The following is a 21829-nucleotide window of genomic DNA, read 5'->3' as shown; positions in this document are numbered from 1 at the left end:
GGCTCCCTCCCATCCCTCCAAGTGTGGGAATCCCCCCTTCCCAAGTCCAGCCGCCCCTCTCTTACCATCGGTGCTCAGGTAGGCTTATCCCTCCCCCTGGGTCTAGGAAGTCTTTCACTGCCCTTGCTGACAAACCCCTTTCATTAAGACCCGGTATTTTCCTCTTTTCATACGAACTTGGAAGTGTTTCCTTGACCTATTCAAAACATCCTGGGACAGTAATTTAAGGCCACCAGGAAACAGGAAGAAGTCGAATGCAAAAGGCTTTAACACGCCCGTCCATCACTAGCCTTCAAATTGGAGGCCAGAGGCTGTTTCCAAGGCAGACCCACAAGTCTGCCCGGCTTTGACCTGGCTTTACGAGCTCACTTACCCTCTGATACCCCTTGAGCTCTTGCCAGAAGGTGTAGAAACGTCTGAGCCTTTTGGGGCCTCTGAAACATTTCCTCAGCCAAGCATAAGTGAAGGTCACTGGCCCATCTGGAGAACTGCAGATAAGTCACAAATGGCCTTTCGCCAGTGACCGCCCCCTGGCGTGGGGCTCACCGGCTCTGCTCTCTCTGTCATTTGTTCTGCCCAGGCTAATCCCATTCATAACCTGCGTGGTCCCCCTCATCCGTGAATGGCCATCTTTTCTGTAGCTGCTCCGGGCCAGGCCATATGGCCAGGGAGCTTGAACAAAACCACAGGAGACGTTTCTCTGAGTCAGTGCATCCATCCCAGTTTTATAAACACGCCTGGGACGTCCAGACCATGGGCCGCCATGCAGTCATGAGAGAGAATAAGGACACTCTTTATGTGCTGACGTGGAACAAACTCCCAGGTATCTGGTTCAATTCAAAAGGCAAGGTAAGCGACCATGTGAGTGTGGGTGTTTTGGGGCGAGAAAAATCGTGTGTGATGTGCACGGACGTTTTGGACTGCTCCCAGCCATCCACACAGCGACTGCTGACACGGGTGCCTGCAGGGAATTGCCCGGCTGGCTAAAAGTCAAGGGCGGGAGACTCTTCTCAAGATAACCCATTCTGTGCCTTTTTCATTTTGAACCAGCGTGTGGATATAACTCCTGGAAATTTAATTCCACTAAGAGAGATCAGAGATACGTACAGCCATGGAACAGGACACAAAGACGTCGCCCCCCCCAACCCTCCGTCTGTATTTCCTGACGTGCAAAAATGTTCACCGTACCTTCATGATAAGCAGATTTCAGAATAAGGTGTTTTCCTTGTGGCTTCTAATTTTAACTTACAAGACCTATACATGTTGATTAAAAATCTGCAAGAACATAAACCCAAATGGTAATGGTTGGCTTTTTCCGGAGTCATGGAAGTGGGGGTGATTTTTATTTTCTCCTCTTGGTTTAGCTTTGTGTTCTTGTTGTTCTATAATAGGCGAGCTTTGGGAAATTTCTAGACATATTTTTTCCACTTTTTTAAAATCTCTTTTTCACTTGCAGTTGACAGGTAATATTAGCATAGTGGGTAGACAATTACATAACGTACAAAGTGGTCACCCCGATAAATCTAGTGCCCACCTGCCACTATACTTATTACCATGTTATTGACTCTATTCCCGAAGCTGTACTTCACATCCCCATGACGGTTTTGATAACTGCCAATGTGTCCTTAAACATTTTTTTTTAATTAAAAAAAGGGAGACGGCATCTTATGCTTCCGTTGTACCCACGCCACTCCTCTCGCCCACCCCACCCCCACCCTGCCCCCAAGGCAGTGGTGAGAAGACGCAGGACCTCGTGGTGAATACCTTATTTGGAGGGCTGGCAGAAGGGAGACCAGGAAATATCGCCACAGCCAGAAGCAGAGCAGCAGAGCGAGGGAGGCAGGATTTTAAAAGGCAGAGCTATAAACCTCCGCATAAAATAAGCAGCCAGGCTCTCATTTCAGCCACGTCAACAGGGACTGTGTATTCATTAAAACTGCGTCAGCCTAAGGAGTCCCCAGAGATGGGGGCTAACCGGAGAGGGGTGGGGACTGCGGGGACAAGGACAGGGCCACCAAAGGCACCTGCTGTTTTCTAACACAAGGCAAACAGGCCAAAAACATGTCACAGCCAGAGAAGGGCCACCCAGAGGGGCTTCGGGGCTCTCATTCGTCTTGTTCAAAGTAAACAGAGATTGAGGAAAGAGAAGCAGCCAAGACCCGTTAACATCTGGCTGCCTGGCCCCAACCTGTCCTGCCCAATGGTTCTGGGGGGACATGGAATGTCCCGAAGTCAAGGCCTGGGCTGGACGGATCCTTGACGAGGGTGGGCCAGGCGGCCTCCCGCCCTCCCCCAGAGGCCAGCCCTGCGCCCAGCAGGTGGAAGGGTTGTGCCCAGCATGCTGACAGCTGTCCACGGTTTAACTCACTTAAATCCGGGTACTCTTACCATCCCCATTGACGGGTAAAGAAAACGACGCATAGAGAAGTTAAACAGTTTGCCCAAGGTCACCCAGCTAAGTGGGGGTGTTGGAACCCAGATGCAAGTCTCCCTCCAGAGCCCACAATCTTGGTCACAACACCAAATCTTGCCAACCATGCAGTTCAAACCAGAGCTCGGAGGCGGTGACCTATGACCCTGCACCACATGTCTTCCTGGCAGCTAATGAGAGTGGGGACCACAGCTGTCAAATCCAACGCGGGCGGTGGGCTGCATTTGTCCCATTGTACAGATGGAAGCAGCTGAGGCGCGCCGGCTTGAGAATATTTCCCCATACTGGGGAGCAGCCTCACCCCCAAGACAAGAATGGAAACTGGGGCCATCCTCTGCCCCCCCAGGCAGGTGAAACAAAGGGGACACGCTTAAGCTAAGGAAACCCAGGGGGGTGGCAATAGACCCCAGGAGCAGGAAACAGTTTCCTTTTCATTCCGCAGGGCTCAGTGCCAGAAATCCCGAGGGGGAATTCTGGGATGAAGAACAAAGAGAAGGAGCCAGAAGGTTCAGGCAGATGCCCCTGATGTCCCCCCACTGAGCCAGGAAGGTGAGGGGCTTCCCTCCCCAGCAGGGGGAGCAGATCAGCAGGTTCACACTTCCAGTTCTACTCCTGAGCCATCAGCTAAAGAGCTTTCAAGGTTAGCAAGGCTGATGGCAACTGCTTTTGTCACATCATGCTCTTTCCCACTCACAAATGACTTTCCTAAAGCCTCGGAAAGGAGAAGCTGGGGTTCGCGGCTGCAGGTCTGCCTCTTCACCCAATAAGGGCCGCACGGAGGGCTCAGTGCCCAGGGATCCCCACCTTGACGGCCCCTCCTCCCTCCCAGTCCTGCTGTTCTGTGATCCCGCCCCTCACTCCAGCCCATTGGCCACCAGACCTAAGCTGAGCCAATCGGATTCTTTCACGGACTTCAGCCTGGGGGCTGAGTTCGAGGTGCTGGATACAAGGCAGCGATGGGATGTCATCTTCCATCCCCTCAGTCGAGGAAGAAACAAGGAAAACGGGTGTGTGCAGAGGTGAGGGTAATGAATGTGGACAAGGAGAAGGAGAGAGGGCGACGGAAAGCCCAGCAGTCTGCCAGCTCCCGGCTCTCCTCTCCCCGCTCCGCCGGTGACCGTCCCCTTGGTCCCAAGCATTCTTACACTAGATTCCTCTTCTAGCTTTCGCTGACTCGAGTTGCAACCAAAAAAGCTTGATGAACACACGCCACCCTCTCGCTCTTGTGGGACACGCAGACATCTGGATAATACAACCAAACAGCTGGAAGCAAGCGCACTGAAGAGTGAGCCACTAGCCAAGAGTAACTGCAGACCAGACGGGGTGGGGACAGGGCACTGGGGCACACGGGGCGGGGGCAGGACACGGGCTGGCTCCGGCTCGGGGCAGCTCCCAGGAAGGCCAGTCAATTCAACAAGTGTCTAGTAAGCAGTGATGAGGCCAGACTGCACCGTGAAGGGACAAACGGACCCCTCAAATAGAGACCCCGCTTTCAAGCAGCTTACAGCAGAGGGAAAAACTGACCCACAAAGCCATTAGTGAGACAGAAGAGGGAAGATGCAAGGCAGGGCTAAAACTGTCGCTTCCAGGCAAAAGGAGGGTTCGGGGACATATGGTTCCCTTGGGGGTTCTGGGGACGGAGCACACCTTCTTTGAGAAAGGAGCGCTCTTTGGGTTCAATGAGAAGACCAGCTTGGCTGCACTGAGGCCCCAGGGAATGACAGGACATAAGACGAAGGGACGGGTGGGGACAGTCCATGGAGAGGTCATAGCAGGCAGGGTGCCTAGTCTTCCGTCAGGACGCACCCCCACCTTTGTGATCTCTGCCCTATCCACACACCATTGCAGCACCACTACCACGGTTCTTTGACTTAAAGTGTTTTTAAAGTGGAAATGGTCTGGAAAAGTGAAGCACAGACCATGGGTCACATGACCCAGCAATTCCACTCCTAGGTAAATACCCAAGAAAGCTGAAAGCGCGTTCACACAAAAATTTTGCATGGATGTTCACGGCAGCATTATTCACAACAGCCAAAAGGTGGGAACAACCCAAACGTCCATCCCTGGACGAATGGATACACAAAAGGCGACGGAGCTTGATGGAATATCCTCAACCTCAAAATAGGAATGCGGACACACAGTAAAACACAGATGCACCGTGAAAGAAGCCAGACACAAAAGGCCACACGTTGTACGACTCCATTTATAGGAAGTAACCGAAACAGGCCGATCGGGAGACAGAAACTGGATTAGTGGTTACCAGGGATTAGGAGCAGGAAGAAGGGGGGGTGACTGGTAATGGTCTGGGCTTCTTATGGGGGGATGAAAACATCCTGGAATTCGAGAGTGGCGATGGTTGCACAACTCTGTAAACATCAAAACCACTATAACTGCGCTTCATTCAATGAGAAAGATGGTCAACTTAGAGTTATGAGAGTGGTCATAAAATTTAATAATTTTAATAATATTTTTAATGGAATGAAAAATCAGCACCTCTTTAATATAAGTAGAACTCAACCATCAAAATGAACACAACACAAACAAAATAATGGTAGTTCACGGTGGCTTGACACAGTTGCCCCCCAAACCCTGTGCCAGAGGCTTCTCTCTCTGTCAGGACGAGTTTGGGGTGTGAGAGAGAGAAGAGCACACTGGTTCCAACCTGAGGCTTCCTCCCTGGTCCAGTCAGAAGGACGGGAAGCACGCGGGGAAGGGAAACCGCCTCCCACACTGTGCTCTAAGGGTACTTAGTGCCACGTCTCACCAAACTGGCTTCCTGTCCCAAACCCCACTGGCACTTTGGGCAACTTTGCTCTAAAGGACGAACCTGAGGTTTCTGTGTTCCCGTCTGCGTGCCAAACCATGTGACGGCTCCTGTGCCTGGATCATGTCATGAATCCATCCCAACAAGCGTGTAGCCTCAAGCCCACAGAGACAGTGGGGAGCCAGGAGGGGGCTGGGAGTGGGGGCGGGGACACGTGATGAGGGAGATGACACTGACCCCACAGGGCAGGGTGCGCTGGATGAGGGAAACGAAGTTTTCACTACACGCTCTGCCCCCTGCTCCCCCAGCAGGGATCCCTGTGGCTACAGGCTGACCGTCTGTGTCCCCCACATCTGAAGCCAAATCCCCCGTGTGACGGCATTAGGAGGTGGAGCCCTGCCCAGAAGAGACCCCAGAGAGCCTGCTTCCTCTCTGTCTGCTCTCACCACGAGAGGACACCGCAGAAGAGAGACTGGCACCCTGATTGCAGACTTCCGGCCCCCAGAACTGTGAGAAAACACGTTGCTGTTGTTTAAGCCGCTCAGGCTGTGGTCTTCTGTCACAGCAGCCCGAGCTGACTAACACGGTGACAGAGAAATGGGGGAGAAAACACACACACAGCAACAGCAGGAGGGCTTGGCCGAGGGAAACACGGCGCACGGGCCCGGAACGACCGTCTGCACCCCACGAAAGCTGTGTCACGGGAAGGCATCTGCTGCACATGGAGAGCGGATGATGAACCATGAGGCACAAAGGGCATGCGACAGCAGGCGTGCGGGCTGGGTTCGTTCACCCCCATAGGCAGTGCGCCCACTGTGTGCCAGGCTGTGCCGGGCACAGCACACAAAGCAGAATGGACCCCCGCCCTTGGGGGAGGCGAGCGTGTTCCTACCTGCAAAAGCAACGGCCAGGGGCTTGGGGAGGGGCCACCGAGCAGGGACACTGCTGTCCTGTCCCCCTCTGGTACCTCTATGTCATGGTTGGTCTACACAGAGGAGGTGAGGGGGTGTGTTGAAATAAAGGGAGTGTGCAAACCCCTCAGCAAGGCACTGAGATCTGGCTGCCACCACGAGCCATGCCCTGTGTCGGGGCCACACCTGGCGAGGACTCGGCTTGGCCAACCTGCCCCACAAGAGTCGGGCACCTGCCGGAGAAGCCCTCTCTACATTCTCTGCCAGCCTGTAAGACCCCATGACACACCTTTGCAACGGGACCCCCTTCTTCTAGGCACGGCTCCCCATCTCCATGCCACCTCCATGCCACCTCCATGCCCTCCACAAAAACGGCCTCTCCTCAGGGCTGTCATGAGTAACCAGCTCTAAGAGGTTAACCTCAAAGCCTGGGCTTACACCTCGGCAGGTCCCCACTGTGCTTCTTCCTTCTTCCAGGTCCCACAGCCGTCGCCACTTCTCCTTCCTCTTCAGTCTCACACCCACACCGACCGATTCTGTGTGGAATTTCTCTCCCCACCTGCCACCCCCAAAGACAAGGCCACAGGCCCCTCCTTTATTCCTAAGGGACAGAAGACGATAAACTGACACACGGTTAAATCACAAAGCTTCCGCCACCTCAGGTCAGAGGCACTGCTCCTGGGTCCATGGCCAGGTGAGGCCCTTGGGGGTGCACTGGAGGGAGGATGGCTCAGGTGAGGGCTGGGGGGCCTGGTGGGAACCTCTGCTCCTCTTGCTGGTTCCCACACTCACGAATCTGGGGTCTCTGGTCTCTAAGATAGAAAGGCGCCTCCCTTTCTGGCTCCTGGATGTCTGTCTGCAGCCCTGGACATTGGGCGTGACGGGATCTCAGAAGAAGAAAAGGCTTCCCGGGCATCCCATGAAAAGTCTGCTCAACCCGGGGCTCAGAAACCAGTGGTGCTCAACCTGAGACGACTTGGGACCCACTGGGGACATGTGGGCAACATCTGGAGACATTGTGGATTGTCACGGGGCGAGGGTGGATACTGGCATCTAGTGGGTGGAAGCCAGGGACGTTGCTAAATATTCTACAACACCGGAGGTGCCAAAAAAATGTACACAAGTGGGCACTTTGGTCAACGTCGCTCAAGCAGTCGTTCGCCGTCATCAGAAGTGTCTGGACGCTGATGGGAACCACTCTGAGCACCTCTTGTCATTGCAGAAGTCCAACGTGACTTGTATGCATCTTTTGTTATCGGTATACATTATTACAATTTTAATAGTTTTTTCCTTTCTTAAAATGTGTATACATTTTTTTGGCACCCTCTGCATACAGACAGCCCCCACGAAAGACCTCTCCAGCCCCAAATGTCAATAGGGCCAAAGTTGAAAAATCTCACTCTAACTAAACCCCGCCCAGCCCTGGGGACTCACTTTCTCCTCCCCCCAACCCCCTCCAGCCAGGCACCCCACTGCCCCCGACAGAGTGGGCCTGGCTAGATGAATCAGGGGGCGGAGGCTCCATGTCTTCCTTGAGGACTCGGCTGAACCCCACAAACCCTTGCTGCCTCGCTAGCTGGGGAGGCTCTCAGAAAATGACTACCAAATCCCTCCTCCACCTTTTAATATATGATGAAGGCGGCATTTCAATTCTGTGGGAAGAGATGGATTATTCAATAAATGGTATTGGGACAACTGGCTGGCCATCTGGTAGAAAATAAAGCTAGATCCTCACCTCCCTCCTAAAACCAAAATAAATTCCATATGGATTAAAGATTTCAGTGCAGGGAAAAAAGTTAAAGTAGTGAGAGAAAAGATGAGAGCATTGCTCGGCAATCTCATTGAGCGGGAGGTCTTCCGAAGCAAGACACGAGACGTGGGCTACACGAAAGAAAAGGTTCATCAATCTGACGAAGAACATTGAAACGTCTACAGAGTGAAAAAAATCCCAGACCAAGCTGAGTTGTTTTCAAAGTAAAACAACCACTTTCATATACCATTACCTACCGAAAACAAATGCCAGGCTAGGAGGCGTGTTCTTTAGTAAATAAAAACCTGTTCTAATAAACACGCAAGTAGAAAACAATGGGCAAAAGACAAGAGACATTCCACGGAAGAAGAACTACCAAGAGTCCTCAACCACAGAGAAAGGTTCTCATAAGCCAAGAGAGGCAGATTAAGATGAGATACCCCAGTGAGAGACCCTTTATCCACCAAGGAGGCTGCAAAATGAAACAGTCTGAGAATATTCTCTGCTGGAAAGGGTGTGGCCACAAGCTGTCCTATAGAAAGGCCAGCAGAGCCAGGAAGAAACCCCGAGGCATCAATCCACCCGTGAAAGTGCAGAGCCTCTGACCACGTCATCCCAATGCCCAGGTATCCAAACCCACCCAGGTAACTAGACAGGACTGCTCATTACCGTATTGTTTGTAATAGCAGAAGACAGCCAACAATGCCGGCGCCCATTGTGAGGAGACTGCTGAAACACGGTACCAGGCACTCAGGAAAGGGAGGACTCTGGAACTCAGAAATCAATGAGGCTGCATGAAAAGGAGGGAGGGATTCCGGTAGAAACTGGCCGTTATCAAAGCCGTCACGGGGATGTAACGTATAGCACAGGGAATAGAGTCAACAATACGGTAATAAGTATGTGTGGTATCAGGTGGGGATTAGACTTACCTGGGTGACCACTAAGTCACCTAAATGTCTGACCACTAGGCTGTACCCCTGAGACTGATGGAATGTGGAATGTCAGTTGTAACTGAAAAAAATTGTAAAGAAATACAGCAGCTTGATGGCTCGATCCCCATGACACATTATTATTACAAAGGACAAGCGATGTCCAACACGGCATTACACCTCCAGTTGTGTCAAGAAATATAGGGAGGCACATATTCAGTCAACCAATATTTATTCAGCCCCTATGACATGCCAGGCACCACTCTAGGGGCCGGATGCCACCAGGGTCAGTCTGTCCCCAATGCACATGGGTTACACACACTTGGAAAATCACTAGAAGGAGACACAGGAAACCAATTACAGAGGAGGCTCTGGGTTGTCCAATTTGGCAAATAAAAATACAGGGGCCCCAGGTGAATTGGAATTTCATCTACGCACTGAAACTTTAGCATCAGCTTGTCCTATGCAGTACCTGGTGCAGACTCACTTGCACTAACTTCAGATTTAACCGGGCACCACTCCCCTGGAGGAGCCGGGAGGGCAGATGAAGCACCGCGGATGGAAGCCAGATTTCCTTTCCACGCTACTGTGTGCCGTCAAGTATCGCACTGTTTGGAACTATCAGGTGCACGCACTGCTTTTTAGTATTCTTTTTAAACAGACACCCGAACAAGAAAAGAAATGCCAGGGATGGGAGGCCCAACTCCGGGGAGCTGCCAGCCCCACCCTGGAGTCAGCCTGGTAGTCCCCCTCCCCCCACGGAGCTGCATTCCAGGGCTCGCTTCTTCTCTAAATGGAAGAGATCCACACCCAGCAGCAAATCAGCAAGCCAGCTTCCTGGTTGCGCTATTTCTTTTCTAAAACGGGCCCGATGCAAAGGAAGAAATGCAGAACGCAGTGGGGAAAGGAAATACGGGGCACGCTAGAAACTAGCCTTTTCTGAGAGAACGGAGGGAGAGAAAAAAATGTCGCATTTCTTCAACAGCCGGGTTTGAAGGATCCCTGGGGCCTCTCCCATCAGCTTCATCTGTCCTCACCTCACCTCTCTCGCAGGAGATTTTCCCACTCCAACAGGGAAAGTGCCTTTATGTAAAGGCCCTCCAACCTTTATGCTTTGGATATTTTTTGAGCACACACAATAGCTGACCTTTACGAACTACTAAACTATATGCCAGGCACTCTTTCCAAGCATGTTAACCAGTATTAACTCATTGAAATATCTCAACAACCCCATGAGCTAGATGCTATCTTATCCCTTCTGGACACATGTGGAAACTGGGGCACAGAGAGGCTCAGTAATTCACGAAGACCACACAGCTGGGAAGTAGAAGACCTGGGATTTGAGCCCAGGGAACCTGGCCCCAGAGCCCACACCCTTCGCTTGTCACAGGCACTGGATGGTGACCAAGGCAGCAGACACGCCTGCCCTTATTGAAGGTCCCTGGGGGCGTCTGACCTCCCCACACGGAAACAGACATGCTAATGGTGAATCACGCCGAGTTCTAGGAGATACAAGTAAGGACTGCACACAGACCACCCGTTCATTACTCAACAAATATTTAGTAAGGGCCTACTATGTGCCTGGCACTGTTCTAGGCTCTAGAGGAAGCAGCCACACACGGGACAGATGGGTCCTCAACTTCAGGAAGCTCACGGCCTAGTAAACACCCAGGGGGGGTTGGCCAGGAGGCCAGCAAAGGCCTGTCTGGGGAGGGAACACTGAAGCTGAGCCCAAGAGGCCTGAGCGTGGCATTCGAAAAGTATTCCCTGCAGAGAACCGCGTGCCACAAAGACCCTGGGTACGAAACGAGTTCAAGTTCATCCCCAACCCCAAGAACCTTTCCACGGGCCACTGCGTTCCCATGCAATCCAGAAGCCAGGGTTCAAACTCAGCTTTTACGCGGACTCTCCCTCCCAGCCCTCTGCGAGATCTAAGGCAGAAGCAGCCCCCAGCCCCCAGGCTCATGCCTGCCTGCCGAGGAACTCAAGTGTTATCTTTTTTCCTAACTCTCAACATGAAGGCACTGCTGACTGTTCGTGTTCCGACCGGGCTTTGAGACAGAAATGATGTGGCAATCCCAGCGCCCAGATGTACTGAGCAGACTGGTCCAAAGAGAAATGGAAAATGCCTAGGACGGAAACCAGCAGACCCCATCTCTCTCCCCGCCCCTCTCTCTTTCTCTCTCTCACTCACACACACACACACACACACACACACAAACACACACGCTAGGGTTCTCTTCCTGCCCCTACTCACAAAACCCTGGGGCCATGTGTTTTTATCCTAAGCAGGCCAACGGTCTCGGCTCTTCACCACAACCTTCGGAGTGGGAGCGAGGGAGGGTTTGGAAGTAACACACGGGAAACTCTGAGTGCAGTTCTGAGCACATCGTCATCAAGAAGTGACAGCTCTTCTTGCTAATATGGTGCAGAAAATATTAGTGAAGAGTGAGGAGCTGGGGGCCAGACTACTTAGGTTTCAGGAACCAGCTGGCGGCGAGCTGTGTGACCTCTCTGCCCAAACTGCTCGGCCTCAGCTTCTCCATCTGTAAAGTGGTTACTGTTCTGCTACTGCCTGGCTCAGAGGGGGCTCGCTGAAAGGGTCAAATGGGTTACTATGGAGGGAGGGGCTTAGAACAGGGCTTGGCGCAGAGGAAGTACCACCTTACCTGCTGACCTCTACGGCTCCCACTTTTACCATTTTGTTGTTATTATTAAGATCTAAATCGAAGAGAATTCTGGAAGGATTTCCGATTACCCTTCAAAATGTCAGGGGCACCTAAGATTGGCCCCAAGGGAAACTGTGGGAGGGGCATACGGGAACCCTCTATTAACGCTGCAACTTTTCTGGAAATCTAAAAGTATTCCACATAAAAAAATTATGATTTTTTTTTTTTCTTAACAGGCAGAGGCAAATATGCCCTCACTGCCTTTCAGGTTTTCTTCCTCATCAGCAGAGCGATCCAGGCTTCAGAAAGGACAGACATGGCATGGTCTGCACAGTAGAGGCCCCACACCACACGCCGCCCTCCCGGCTGGGAAGCTGTTTAGACACCGGCTGGGAGCTGAAGGCGTCTCTCCACAGGGCAAAAATCCCAACAGGCCCAGACCTCTATCCGCCACCAAGTTTTGTCTTTTTTCCAATGACTATTTCTTGAGTGGCTCCCGTGTACCAGGTGCCACTCACACTTGCAGCCACGGTATGGTTTTGCACCAGCTATGGGAACTTAGAGAACGTATTTGCAAGGCCCGCGCATGCTTTTGCAGCCTCCATTGCTGCAGACCGGTCCCTGCAGAGTTTCTTTGTGGTGACACCATGCGAATCTTTGGAACCGCAGAGAAGGTGTTGCCACCGGGCAAATCCTGACCTAGAGATTTTTGGGGGGGGGGCGGGGGACCCTCACACACTCAGACAACAGTGTGCAACCCCAGGAACCCAATGAGGCTGCCTCCTAGGCAGGTGTGGCAGGAGCAACCACCTTCCCGTCTCATTCCTAGTTGGCATTTCAAAGACAGGGAGGGGCCAGAGAAAGCTGCCATGTCTGCCTGTAAAAGAAGACACATTTCTCCCCCGGCTGCCTCCTCTTCTAATTCCCTCATCTATCTATCCAGTCACTCCCCTTCCGCTCCAAGCTGTTTCCTGCAGATAAAAACACCCCACAAATTCCAGTCTGCATAGTGAGATGGCAGCCAGCGGGCTCTAAACGCAGACAAGCTCGCAATCAAGCAGGAGGCGCCCCGTGGAGTTGATGATTTTTCTTTTTTTGTTTTTTTTAAGCAAGAGAATCCATGCCATCTCCTTAGGATAAACCCCCTGGGGGAGCGGGTGGGGGTGCCACCCATCCTGAAAGACAGGCTGTGGAGACAGAGGTTCTACTCTATTGTATGAACCAGCAGCAGCTGGAAAAACTGGACCCCAAACCCTCCCAGGCTCAGAGCCTCCAAATGACAGGCACGACTTATATTCCTAAAACGGGGATTTTTTTCTGCTTAGGGAAAACCGTTCATCTGGTAGATTAAAGAAATCAGTTCTAACTGGGAGGTGGGGGCGCGTGTAGCGGTGCCTCTCTCAGTTCAGGAACCCCACAGGAGAGGGGGAATGCCAAGAAGGACTAGAAATGGGGCCCAGGAGCGCGTGGCACACAGGGTCAGAGGCCACGGCTGTGAGAACTCTCCAGTCAGGGCTGACACGCACGTGCCTTTCTACCCAGCAAGTGTGCTTGCAGGATTCTGGATGACAGACATGCTCACCCGCGTGGGTCCGCCGTCAGGCACGAGGGTCTCCACGGCAGCGGTGCCCATAGGTACGAAGGATCAGACAGAACCAGGAGGACGGGCCAGCAGGGGAAGGGGGCACTGCAGCCGTTAAAATCGGGCCGCCATAGGCGTGCTCCAAGGTCTCTATCTAGATCTTAGCAACCAGCAAACCAACGTGCGTACGGTGCGACGAAGGGTATTGAAAAAAATGGTATGTGGAACATCTCTTTACCGATGGCTCCCGTGTACCAGGTGCCATTCACACTTGCAGCCGTGGTATCGTTTTGCACCAGCTATGGGAACTTAGAGAACGTGTTTGCAAGGCCCACGTGCTTTTGCAGCCTCCAATGCTGCAGACCGGTCCCTGCAGAGTTTCTTTGTGGCGACACCATGCGAATCTTTGGAACTGCAGAGAAGGTGTTGCCACCAAGTAGCACCAAAGTAGCCCCAGGGGTGTCCATCCAGAGAAGAGGCTCGAGGGCCTGGGGATGGGGTGTGGGTGCGGCTCTGTCGCTACTGCGTAGCTTGTGTACTTTGCTGTATCTGTAGGATTTCAAACTTTGCATTACAGATTCCAAACAAACCATCTCAAAGAATGATACTTCAGGAACAGAGAAATAAAAGTTCCTAGGAGAAGATCAAGAAGGTCGTATCGATTAAGATCCACACCCACACACAACTTCCTACATACCTTGATAACTGATACCACCCCCACTTACTTTACAAACTCGGCACCGTCAAGAGCGAGCTGAGGCTTGTCAGCCATGGTATGCTGGCGCTTTGGACTGGACACTCTGTTGTGAAGCCGTCCTGCGCGTTGTAAGATGTTTAGCAGCATCTGGCCTCTAGTCACTAGATTCCAGCAGCAAATGCTCCCCGCCCCGGATGCGCCAAACCTAAATTCTCCAGACATGGCCAAACGTCGCCTGGGGGCACACGGTGCATAGGTTATGGGTCCTGATGAGCAGTAATTGTGCCTCTTTTATTCTGTCTCCCCGTATTCCACACGACACAGAGTTCTTATGGGTAAATAATTACAAAGGAACCAAAGTCATCTACACGGCTGTTTCAAATATTCTCACACACACCGTCTGGCACTGGGGTCGTCTGAATGTGGAAAAGGCGCGTCCATTATTCTGTTTCTCCCAGTAAAGCTGATGTTTGGAACGTGGAACTGGCCCTGGTTCTCAGCAGAGAGATTTGCGGAAAACATCGTCCCAACCGTGAAAGACCCGGGAATGCACGGGTCTGACCGAGGTAAGGAGCAGGGTGTGCTGTCCGTTCTTTAACAATGACCACCCCTGACCTTCCATGCCCTCGGCAGTGCCACCCAACGTTGCAAATGCCAGCAGCCTGTGTCCGATGTCCCTGCTGCTTGAAGGCCACCCGCGGCTGACATCTCCACCCCCTCCGTCCCTGGGAGCAGATGGAGAAGCAGTTGCTTCACACGCTTGGCCGTGCTCAGTGGCAGATTTCCACCTCCGCAGAAACTCCAAGAGTGACCCCCACAAAAGAATCATCAGCAAGGAACAAGGACAATGAGAAGGCCCTCTCATCCAACACCATTCAACCACTATGTTCCAAACACTTCCCATGGTCCAGGCGTGGAGCTGGGGACTTATAGACATCACTGCACTGGGTTTAAGTAACAGTTACTACGACCACGTATATTAATTACTAGGTTATTATGAAGTTTACCTCCACTCCTGTTGCCATCCTCCTTCCAACCTCAGGGCCTTTGCACAGGCTGCGCCCGCTGCTGCCCCGGAACGCTTTGCTGCCAAACTCTGCCTAGTTTTTGTTTAAACTTCACTTTGTCAAGAAAGACTTCTCTGACCCCAAAATGAGGCAGGTCACCCAATACACACTCTCACCCAGCCACGCTTCTCCTCGATAGCACTTATCATAACTAACTCTATTATTATCTGTATCATTACAGGCTTATCTGTCTCCCCTATTAGGAGGTAAGTGCCACGAGGTAGCGACCGTGTCTGATTTGCTCACCTTTGGGTGAGCACCTAGTGTAGGGCCTGGAGCACAGCGGGCACTCAGTGAAATGCTAGATGGACCCATGGATGGAGGGAAGGACGGAGGAGGGGGAGAGAGGAAGGGAGGAAGGGAAGGAGGAAGTAAGCTGGGAAGGGAAGGAGGGAGAGGAAGGAAGGGCGTGTAAGTAAATAAACAAATGACTGAACGTTGAACATAGGCAGGGTCTTACAAGATCAAGTAACCCCCTCCTCATTTCACAGTGAAGACAAAAAGATCCATGGAGGTTAAGGTCAGATCAGACAGGATCCAGGACCAGAACCTGGTCCGCTGCAGAAAATGGGTCATTTCCAGGAAGCGGAACACAAACGCTCCCAGGTGACAGCTGGATAAACCAACAGTCGCTGCCTGGGAGAACCCCCAGCAGGTGATAACTGCATTTGATTAGGGCTCCCCCAGTACGATGTGTGCATTTAAATTCACCCAAGTACCTTTTTCCAGGCTTATAAAATTGGTCTGATTATCCCTTCACAACGTCTGAAAAAGCAGAAAAAAAATTCTTTCACACATCAACGAGCTGTAGTCTTTACATTCAAAATGCGTGCGAGCCCACAGGAAACGCTGCTCTTGTGTGTCGGATGGCAGCACCTCGTCCTCACCTCCTTGGGGGAGAAGAAAGCCATCTGGCTGGAGCTGCTCTCAGCACGTTCCCGCCAAGCCCTCCCTGCTCAGGGAGCCGCCTGCCCCACCCCCCTGGGCCATCTTTTGTCCTCAGCCCTCCAACCTGTTTACACAAGGAGGCTGTACACTCCAGGAGGTGCTTGTATTGCGTATGATCAACACCTGGCACACAGTAGGCACGCAGTAAATGTTTGTTAGATGGGTAGGTGGGTGAAGAGCATTCCATCTGACCTTCAGATGTCCTTTCCAACCCTTCACTGGGCAGCTTACAAGAGACCACCTGTGCTGATGTGGATCCCTCTCATTCAAAAGCTGGCTGTTGAATATTAAAAAAGAATTCAACGGCAGCAACTTTAGAATGAAGCTGTTTCCCCTCTCGGGGCCTCTGCACGTGCTGGTACATCCGCCTGGAATGCCCACCTCTCTTCACACAGCTAATTCCACCTCTTCCATAAGGTGCACGAGAACCCCCCACACACACCCCTAAATAGCTACCTGCCACATACTCACTACCCTCTTCTTGGGCCCCTCGTGAATTTTCTTTGTATCTGTTTTAACTACTTTTCTGTTGAGCTCTTTTCCCCCCTCACCCGCTAAGTGTAGGTTTGTGGAAGACACAGAGACACAGACTGGTTCTGCACGGCACACTTTGCCCCAGCACCTAGCAGTGTGTCTGCGTCTAGTCTGTGTTCAGTAAATGTCTGCTGATTGAATCAATGGCTCAATCAACTTACTCACTAAGAGGGAAACGGGTCCACAAAATAAAAGGTGAATAATGACATAAGCAAGTTTTAGGATCCCGTCTCAAAAAGTCTTCCTGAATCCTACGAAATCATGCAAGTATCAGTAACAGTTCATGTGACATCAAATATAGTTAAGTTTTTTTTTTTCATAAAATTCTGGCTTCACAATGTTCAAAGGCAGGAATGTAGATTGGGAGAGGAAAAAAGTGAAGCTTGCAAAATGTCTTGTCTTATGTGAATGAACTGACTGTAAATGGGTTGAATTATCTATCCCAGTAAAAGACAAAGATTCTTAATATAGAGGACAAAAAAATCAAAATTCAAATATCTGCGGTTCACAAGAGACTTGCACAACTAAAATGACACAAACTGAAGACGAAGAAATGGAAAAGCGGCCATGAGTCGAAATAGTCACATCCGACAAAGACAATTTAAAGCCTGACAATATTACACAGGACAAAGAAGGGTGTTTATATTTACAAAGAGCGCATCAATAATAACCAAACCAGTGGCGACCGCATTCCATGTGCCTGGCATTAGGTTAAGCACTCTACATCGATTGTATCGCTTCACTGAAGTATCAAAAGAAAGTTACACTGTATCATTGTCACCAAGCTTTTGGGAGAATGTCACACCCTCCCCTCACCTGCTAAGAGCAGCCCAGAAGCATCTGAACTCAGATCCGCTAACTTCACCAGGGAGACTGCAGACTCATGAAACTGACGCCTCCAACAGAAACACCCATTCTAAACACATACAGCAAAATTTGTTTAAAAAAAATATAAAGATGTGTAGGAAAAAAATCACTATCGTCGTGGGACACTAGCATGCTATTCAATCTTGGACAAATCAGCAGACAACTAAAATTACACGAAGGCATTTAGTTCAGTGCCTTCGGAAAGAAGTCATAAAACCGAGAAAAGAGTGAAGAATAAAGGAGGAATCAATGTATCAGGAAATAGAATTGAAGGATACATGTAAAGGGTGGTTATTCGAGGGGAAAATAAAACAGTAACACTGGCAAAGCTGATCAAGAAAAATTTCAAAAAACAAAAACAGGAACTTAGAAAAATGAGAAAAGAGAGGGGACTGCAGATGGCAAGGAGATTTTTGAAATGAATATAGAACAACACATAGTACTATACTAATAAATTAGAAATTCAAGTAAACGATTCTTCTTGGAAAAACAACATATTTGAAAGTGTACCCGCAAGGATCGTGAAAAAAACTGGAAAACGTGTCAAATAACTGATCCCAGAAAAGATGCCAGGCCCCAGAAGCTGTTTTATTTGGGGGAATGGCCGCTGGAATCTTTGAAGAACATTCCGAATCCTTTGCCACCGAGACTCGTCCTAAGTTTAGAAGGACGAGTTGGAGGAGGAGGAGAGAGGTTTCCCAGATGTTTTCATGAAAATAGCAACAACTTGTCAAAGATAGCAGACCAGAAAAAGTAAACCACAGGCCCATTTCACTAATGAATCCAGGCTCAAAGATCTTAAATATAACGTAAGTAAATTTAACCCAATAACACAGTACAAAAATAATGCTAGAATGAATCCACTACTGGGGAAGAGAGTAACAATAAAAATCATACATTGTGTCGGTGTCTTACCACGAGCAAGTATTTTTCAAAGACAACAGTGTTATTTTCTGGGAGAAAAGGAAAGCACTGATTATATTTAGGGATCAAGAGAATTTGGAAATGCATGTACTGTAGGTAAGTATATAAATTAGTTCCAAGTTTCCTGGAGAGCAATCAGGCAACAAAAGCCTTTAAAATGGCCACACTCTCGGACTCAGAAATTCCATTTTGGGGACCTGCAATGGGTCGACTACAATAACAGTCTTCATTTTTTTATGCCTCCTGCAACCACGACCTTTGGTAATATCCTCTGCAATTAGCTCTGGGCTTGGCCATGTTACACGCTTTGGCCTATGGGACAGAAACAATGTTGACACAAGCACAAACGTGAAAAAAGTGGGTGCATCGGGGTCTTCTGGGAGCTCTGTGCCTGCTGTGTAAACAAGGCTGGAGGGCTGGAAGATGGGAGCGCACAGGCACCCCAAAAAGTCCACCAGCAGAGTGCAGGTGCACGAGCGAGAGCCTAACCGGTACCCGCTGCTTCCAACGCAGACCAAAAGAGCTGCCCGGCCCAAACTGCAGACTTGCAGAGCTAAAGAAATCGTTGTTCTACATCACGGAGTTGTGGGGTGGTTTGTGACCCAGTAAAGGCGAACTAACTCATGATCTTCTGCGTAGGAAATACTCAGAAATAACCATCCGTAAAGATAAATATACCAAGATGTTATTTCGAACAGTGGTTACATTTTAGGGCTGCTGTGGTCAATTCTTGGTACATCCATTCAATGAAAATCGACGCGGCTATTAAAAATCTCTGGTAGAAAAAAAAAATTTGATGTGGCAAAATATTTATAATACATCGCTTAGGGCCAAAAGTAAGGCTACGAAACAATATTATGGCATGAGACCATTTTTGTCAAAAAATGAAAATAAGTACACATAGTTATATGCACGAAAAATACTGGAAGGACAAATACGTTCACAGGGTTAGCCTTTGAACAAGGTGCATTTTTGTTGGGTTTGTCCTCCGCTTTTTGTATTTTCTGCACCGTCCCTAAGTCAGGGCTTGTAAACAGTGGCTGGATTCCTCAGGGAGCTGCACCTGGAACAGTCCGGGCCTACAAACGGCCACTGCTGAAGAATCAGAGCAGGGGTGAATCCTTCTCGTGGAATCACTGCCAATCCCGCCGTAGCATGAGGCTGGTCGGCACCGCAGGGAAAAGCTAAAGGAGAAACGAGCGGGCACAGGCCGCCAGGTTTTCGGCAGAGGCCTCCACGCCACGGCTGGTTTGCTGACTCCACGTCCAGCAAGGTTTCCTGGCCCTTCCGCTCCTCTGGTCTCATTCTCCCTCTCACGTTCCCTTCTTTCCTTTCCCTTTATTTACTCTCCATATGGATTTCCTCAGAGCCCCTGTGAGGGGAAGATGAGGGATGTGGTCTGGGGGCTGAGGGCAGGGGTCCAAAGATGAAGCTCAATCCAGATGACGGCAGGGGTTCCACTTCTCCCCATCAGACCATCCCCACGGCTCCAGAATTAGCACGAGGGCTATTCCTAGCTCACCCTGCAGACTGAGTGACCATGGGAGGTATAGACTTCCATTCCTGCTAAAAGGATGATGGCTGACCCGTCCCCATGTCAATAAGCCGGTTCCGCCCAGGTGGCATTGTGGGGACAGGACGCGAGGCGGATGACACGCCGAGATCAGAAGACGTGGATAAGAGTCCAGTTCTGAGGCTAACTTGACATGGGACCTGCGCATTCACTTGACCTTTCCGTGCCATCTCTTCCACCTCTGCAAAATGTCCGATCCATTCCCTTCCACTGTGGGAAGCTCCCACAAGAACCGGTATTTGTCTCCTTTGTGTACAAGTAGGCACTTGATAAACACATGTTGAGCAAAATAAATAAAACGACCCATCTGCTCTCACACACGGTTTCGTGTGAAGGACGGAGCAATGGGAACACGCGTGTACAAATCACATTGCAAAGACGAAGGATATTTTAAGGTTTTCCACTAACAAGAGACAGAAATCACATTGTCTTGGACATAACACGCTCCTCCCTTGAGGGAAAGCTCTGGGCTTTGCAAAATAACGTTTGAGAGTCACTGAAGTAAGAATGAAAGCACATGACCTTGAAACGATGTAATCCAGCAAGTCAGCCAACACTGCATCCTGAAGCAAAAGCGCTGTTTTAATCACCCCTGTCGTCAGTCTTTAAAGTCCAGGATATTAGCCACAGACGGGCAAACGGGGTGCTATTTCTCAACATTCTTACCGAAATGGGTGGGAAAAAAAGCGAGCTTTCCCAACACATCGTCTAGCACCAAAGATCTCTCCAGGGCTCCCAGAAACAGGTACATCTCTGTCCTTGAGACTAAGGGACTCAGGCCACTTATTAATAGGCACTTGTTTCAGCAAATGTCACAGGGAGACATGGGATCCAGCCGGCTCCCAATTTGCACACACTTAAAAGCTGTTGGTGACACAGTTCTCGGAGGGCGTGGGCAGGGGGCCTGTGGTTTTTCACACATTACACTGAAAAGGATTCTAACTGCACAAAAAGGTAGGTTGTGGGATGCCAGCCAAGCTAAACACTGACAAACTCCCTTCTGGTCAGAGCCTGCAAAATTTCTGCACTGCCTCTGGTGAGAGCTCCTTTCCCGGGTCGATGTGACGGGCAGACACGGGGCACCCTCGGTCACAAATGCCTTCACTGACCTACTGAGGCCATTCAAAGCAACACAGCACCTCACTACTGGGTGTTGGGTCTACAGCTGAAATCCCCACAACTGACCAGCTCCTCGTGTTAGAACTCATGCCTCATTTTTGTTTGTTGAACTGGCGATTCTGGAAAAAATAATGATAACCCCTGACAAACTCCTATAGTTCTTGGATACACCAACCTAGGAAATTGGGCAACGTATCCAAGGAAATGCCCCCAAGTCTACTGTTTCCTGCAGTAGACTAAGGACAGAAGGAAGCTCACAGGGAGACGATGAGATCTGCCGCAGCAGTGTTTTTCTTGATTCAGGCAATAAAGCTGAAGAATGAAAAGTCAGCGTGTTCCTTCTCAAATACCAGCTGCCTCGATATGGATTTTCAAGGCAGCTACAGAATGCAGGATCCAACAGAACTTCCTAAAAGCTAAACAGATCCATGTGTTCCTTGGTTTATTCATCTGAAAAGTATGTAGTGAGTGAGTGTCTACTACGTGCAGGGCATCATTCTAAACGCTAGAACCAGAGAGGTGGACAGACAAATCCCTGGGCTTCCGGAGAATCCACCGTAGATAATTAACAACAAACAAACAAACGTATAATGAAACACCAGCTCGTTATTGGTGCTATAAAGAAAGAGGGAACGAAATAAGCTAAGACAGTGGTGTTTTCGTACGTGGACAGAGGGGAGATGACAGAGAATTCGTCATGTTGCAGTAAGAAACCACCCCCAGTAGCCAAAGGTTTCTTTTTTGCTCACATTACATATTCATGCGAGGTCAGCTTGGGGACCTGTTCTCTGTCTCCAGGATCAGGTTGATAGAAAAGCCTCACTTATCTCAAAGATTGCCCTGGACAGTCTAGAACGAGTAATGACATACTCGTACATCACTCTGGATCACAACTCATTAGCCAGGACGGCTCACGTGGCCCCACCACCCACAAGGGAGCCAGGAAGTGCCATCTGCCCCTTGGCCTGTAAAGCCAAAAACCAGAGCATTACCGGTTATGAAAGATGATAGCTACACAGACGGGCTGATGTGACAATAGTAACAGCTAACACTCATGTAAGCCA

General features: G+C 50.2%; 1 protein-coding gene across 3 annotated transcripts in view; it reads right to left on the bottom strand.

Annotated features, from left to right (window-relative positions):
- The window catches only part of PRKCB (protein kinase C beta), a 233916-nt gene that overhangs the window by 175975 nt on the left and 36112 nt on the right, over nt 1–21829 (bottom strand). The window contains exon 1 of one of the 3 annotated variants that reach the window (XM_033101076.1): nt 374–458. The exons of the other annotated variants lie outside the window; for them this stretch is intronic. Within the exon in view, the coding sequence (XP_032956967.1) occupies nt 374–443 (70 nt within the window). The 5' untranslated portion in view covers nt 444–458. Of the gene's footprint in view, nt 1–373; nt 459–21829 lie in introns of those variants that run through there. 3 annotated transcript variants of the gene reach the window in all.

The sequence above is a fragment of the Rhinolophus ferrumequinum genome (assembly GCF_004115265.2).
Source record: "Rhinolophus ferrumequinum isolate MPI-CBG mRhiFer1 chromosome 15 unlocalized genomic scaffold, mRhiFer1_v1.p scaffold_54_arrow_ctg1_1, whole genome shotgun sequence".
Taxonomy (NCBI): domain Eukaryota; kingdom Metazoa; phylum Chordata; class Mammalia; order Chiroptera; family Rhinolophidae; genus Rhinolophus; species Rhinolophus ferrumequinum.
This window is presented reverse-complemented; position numbering and strand designations above follow the sequence as displayed.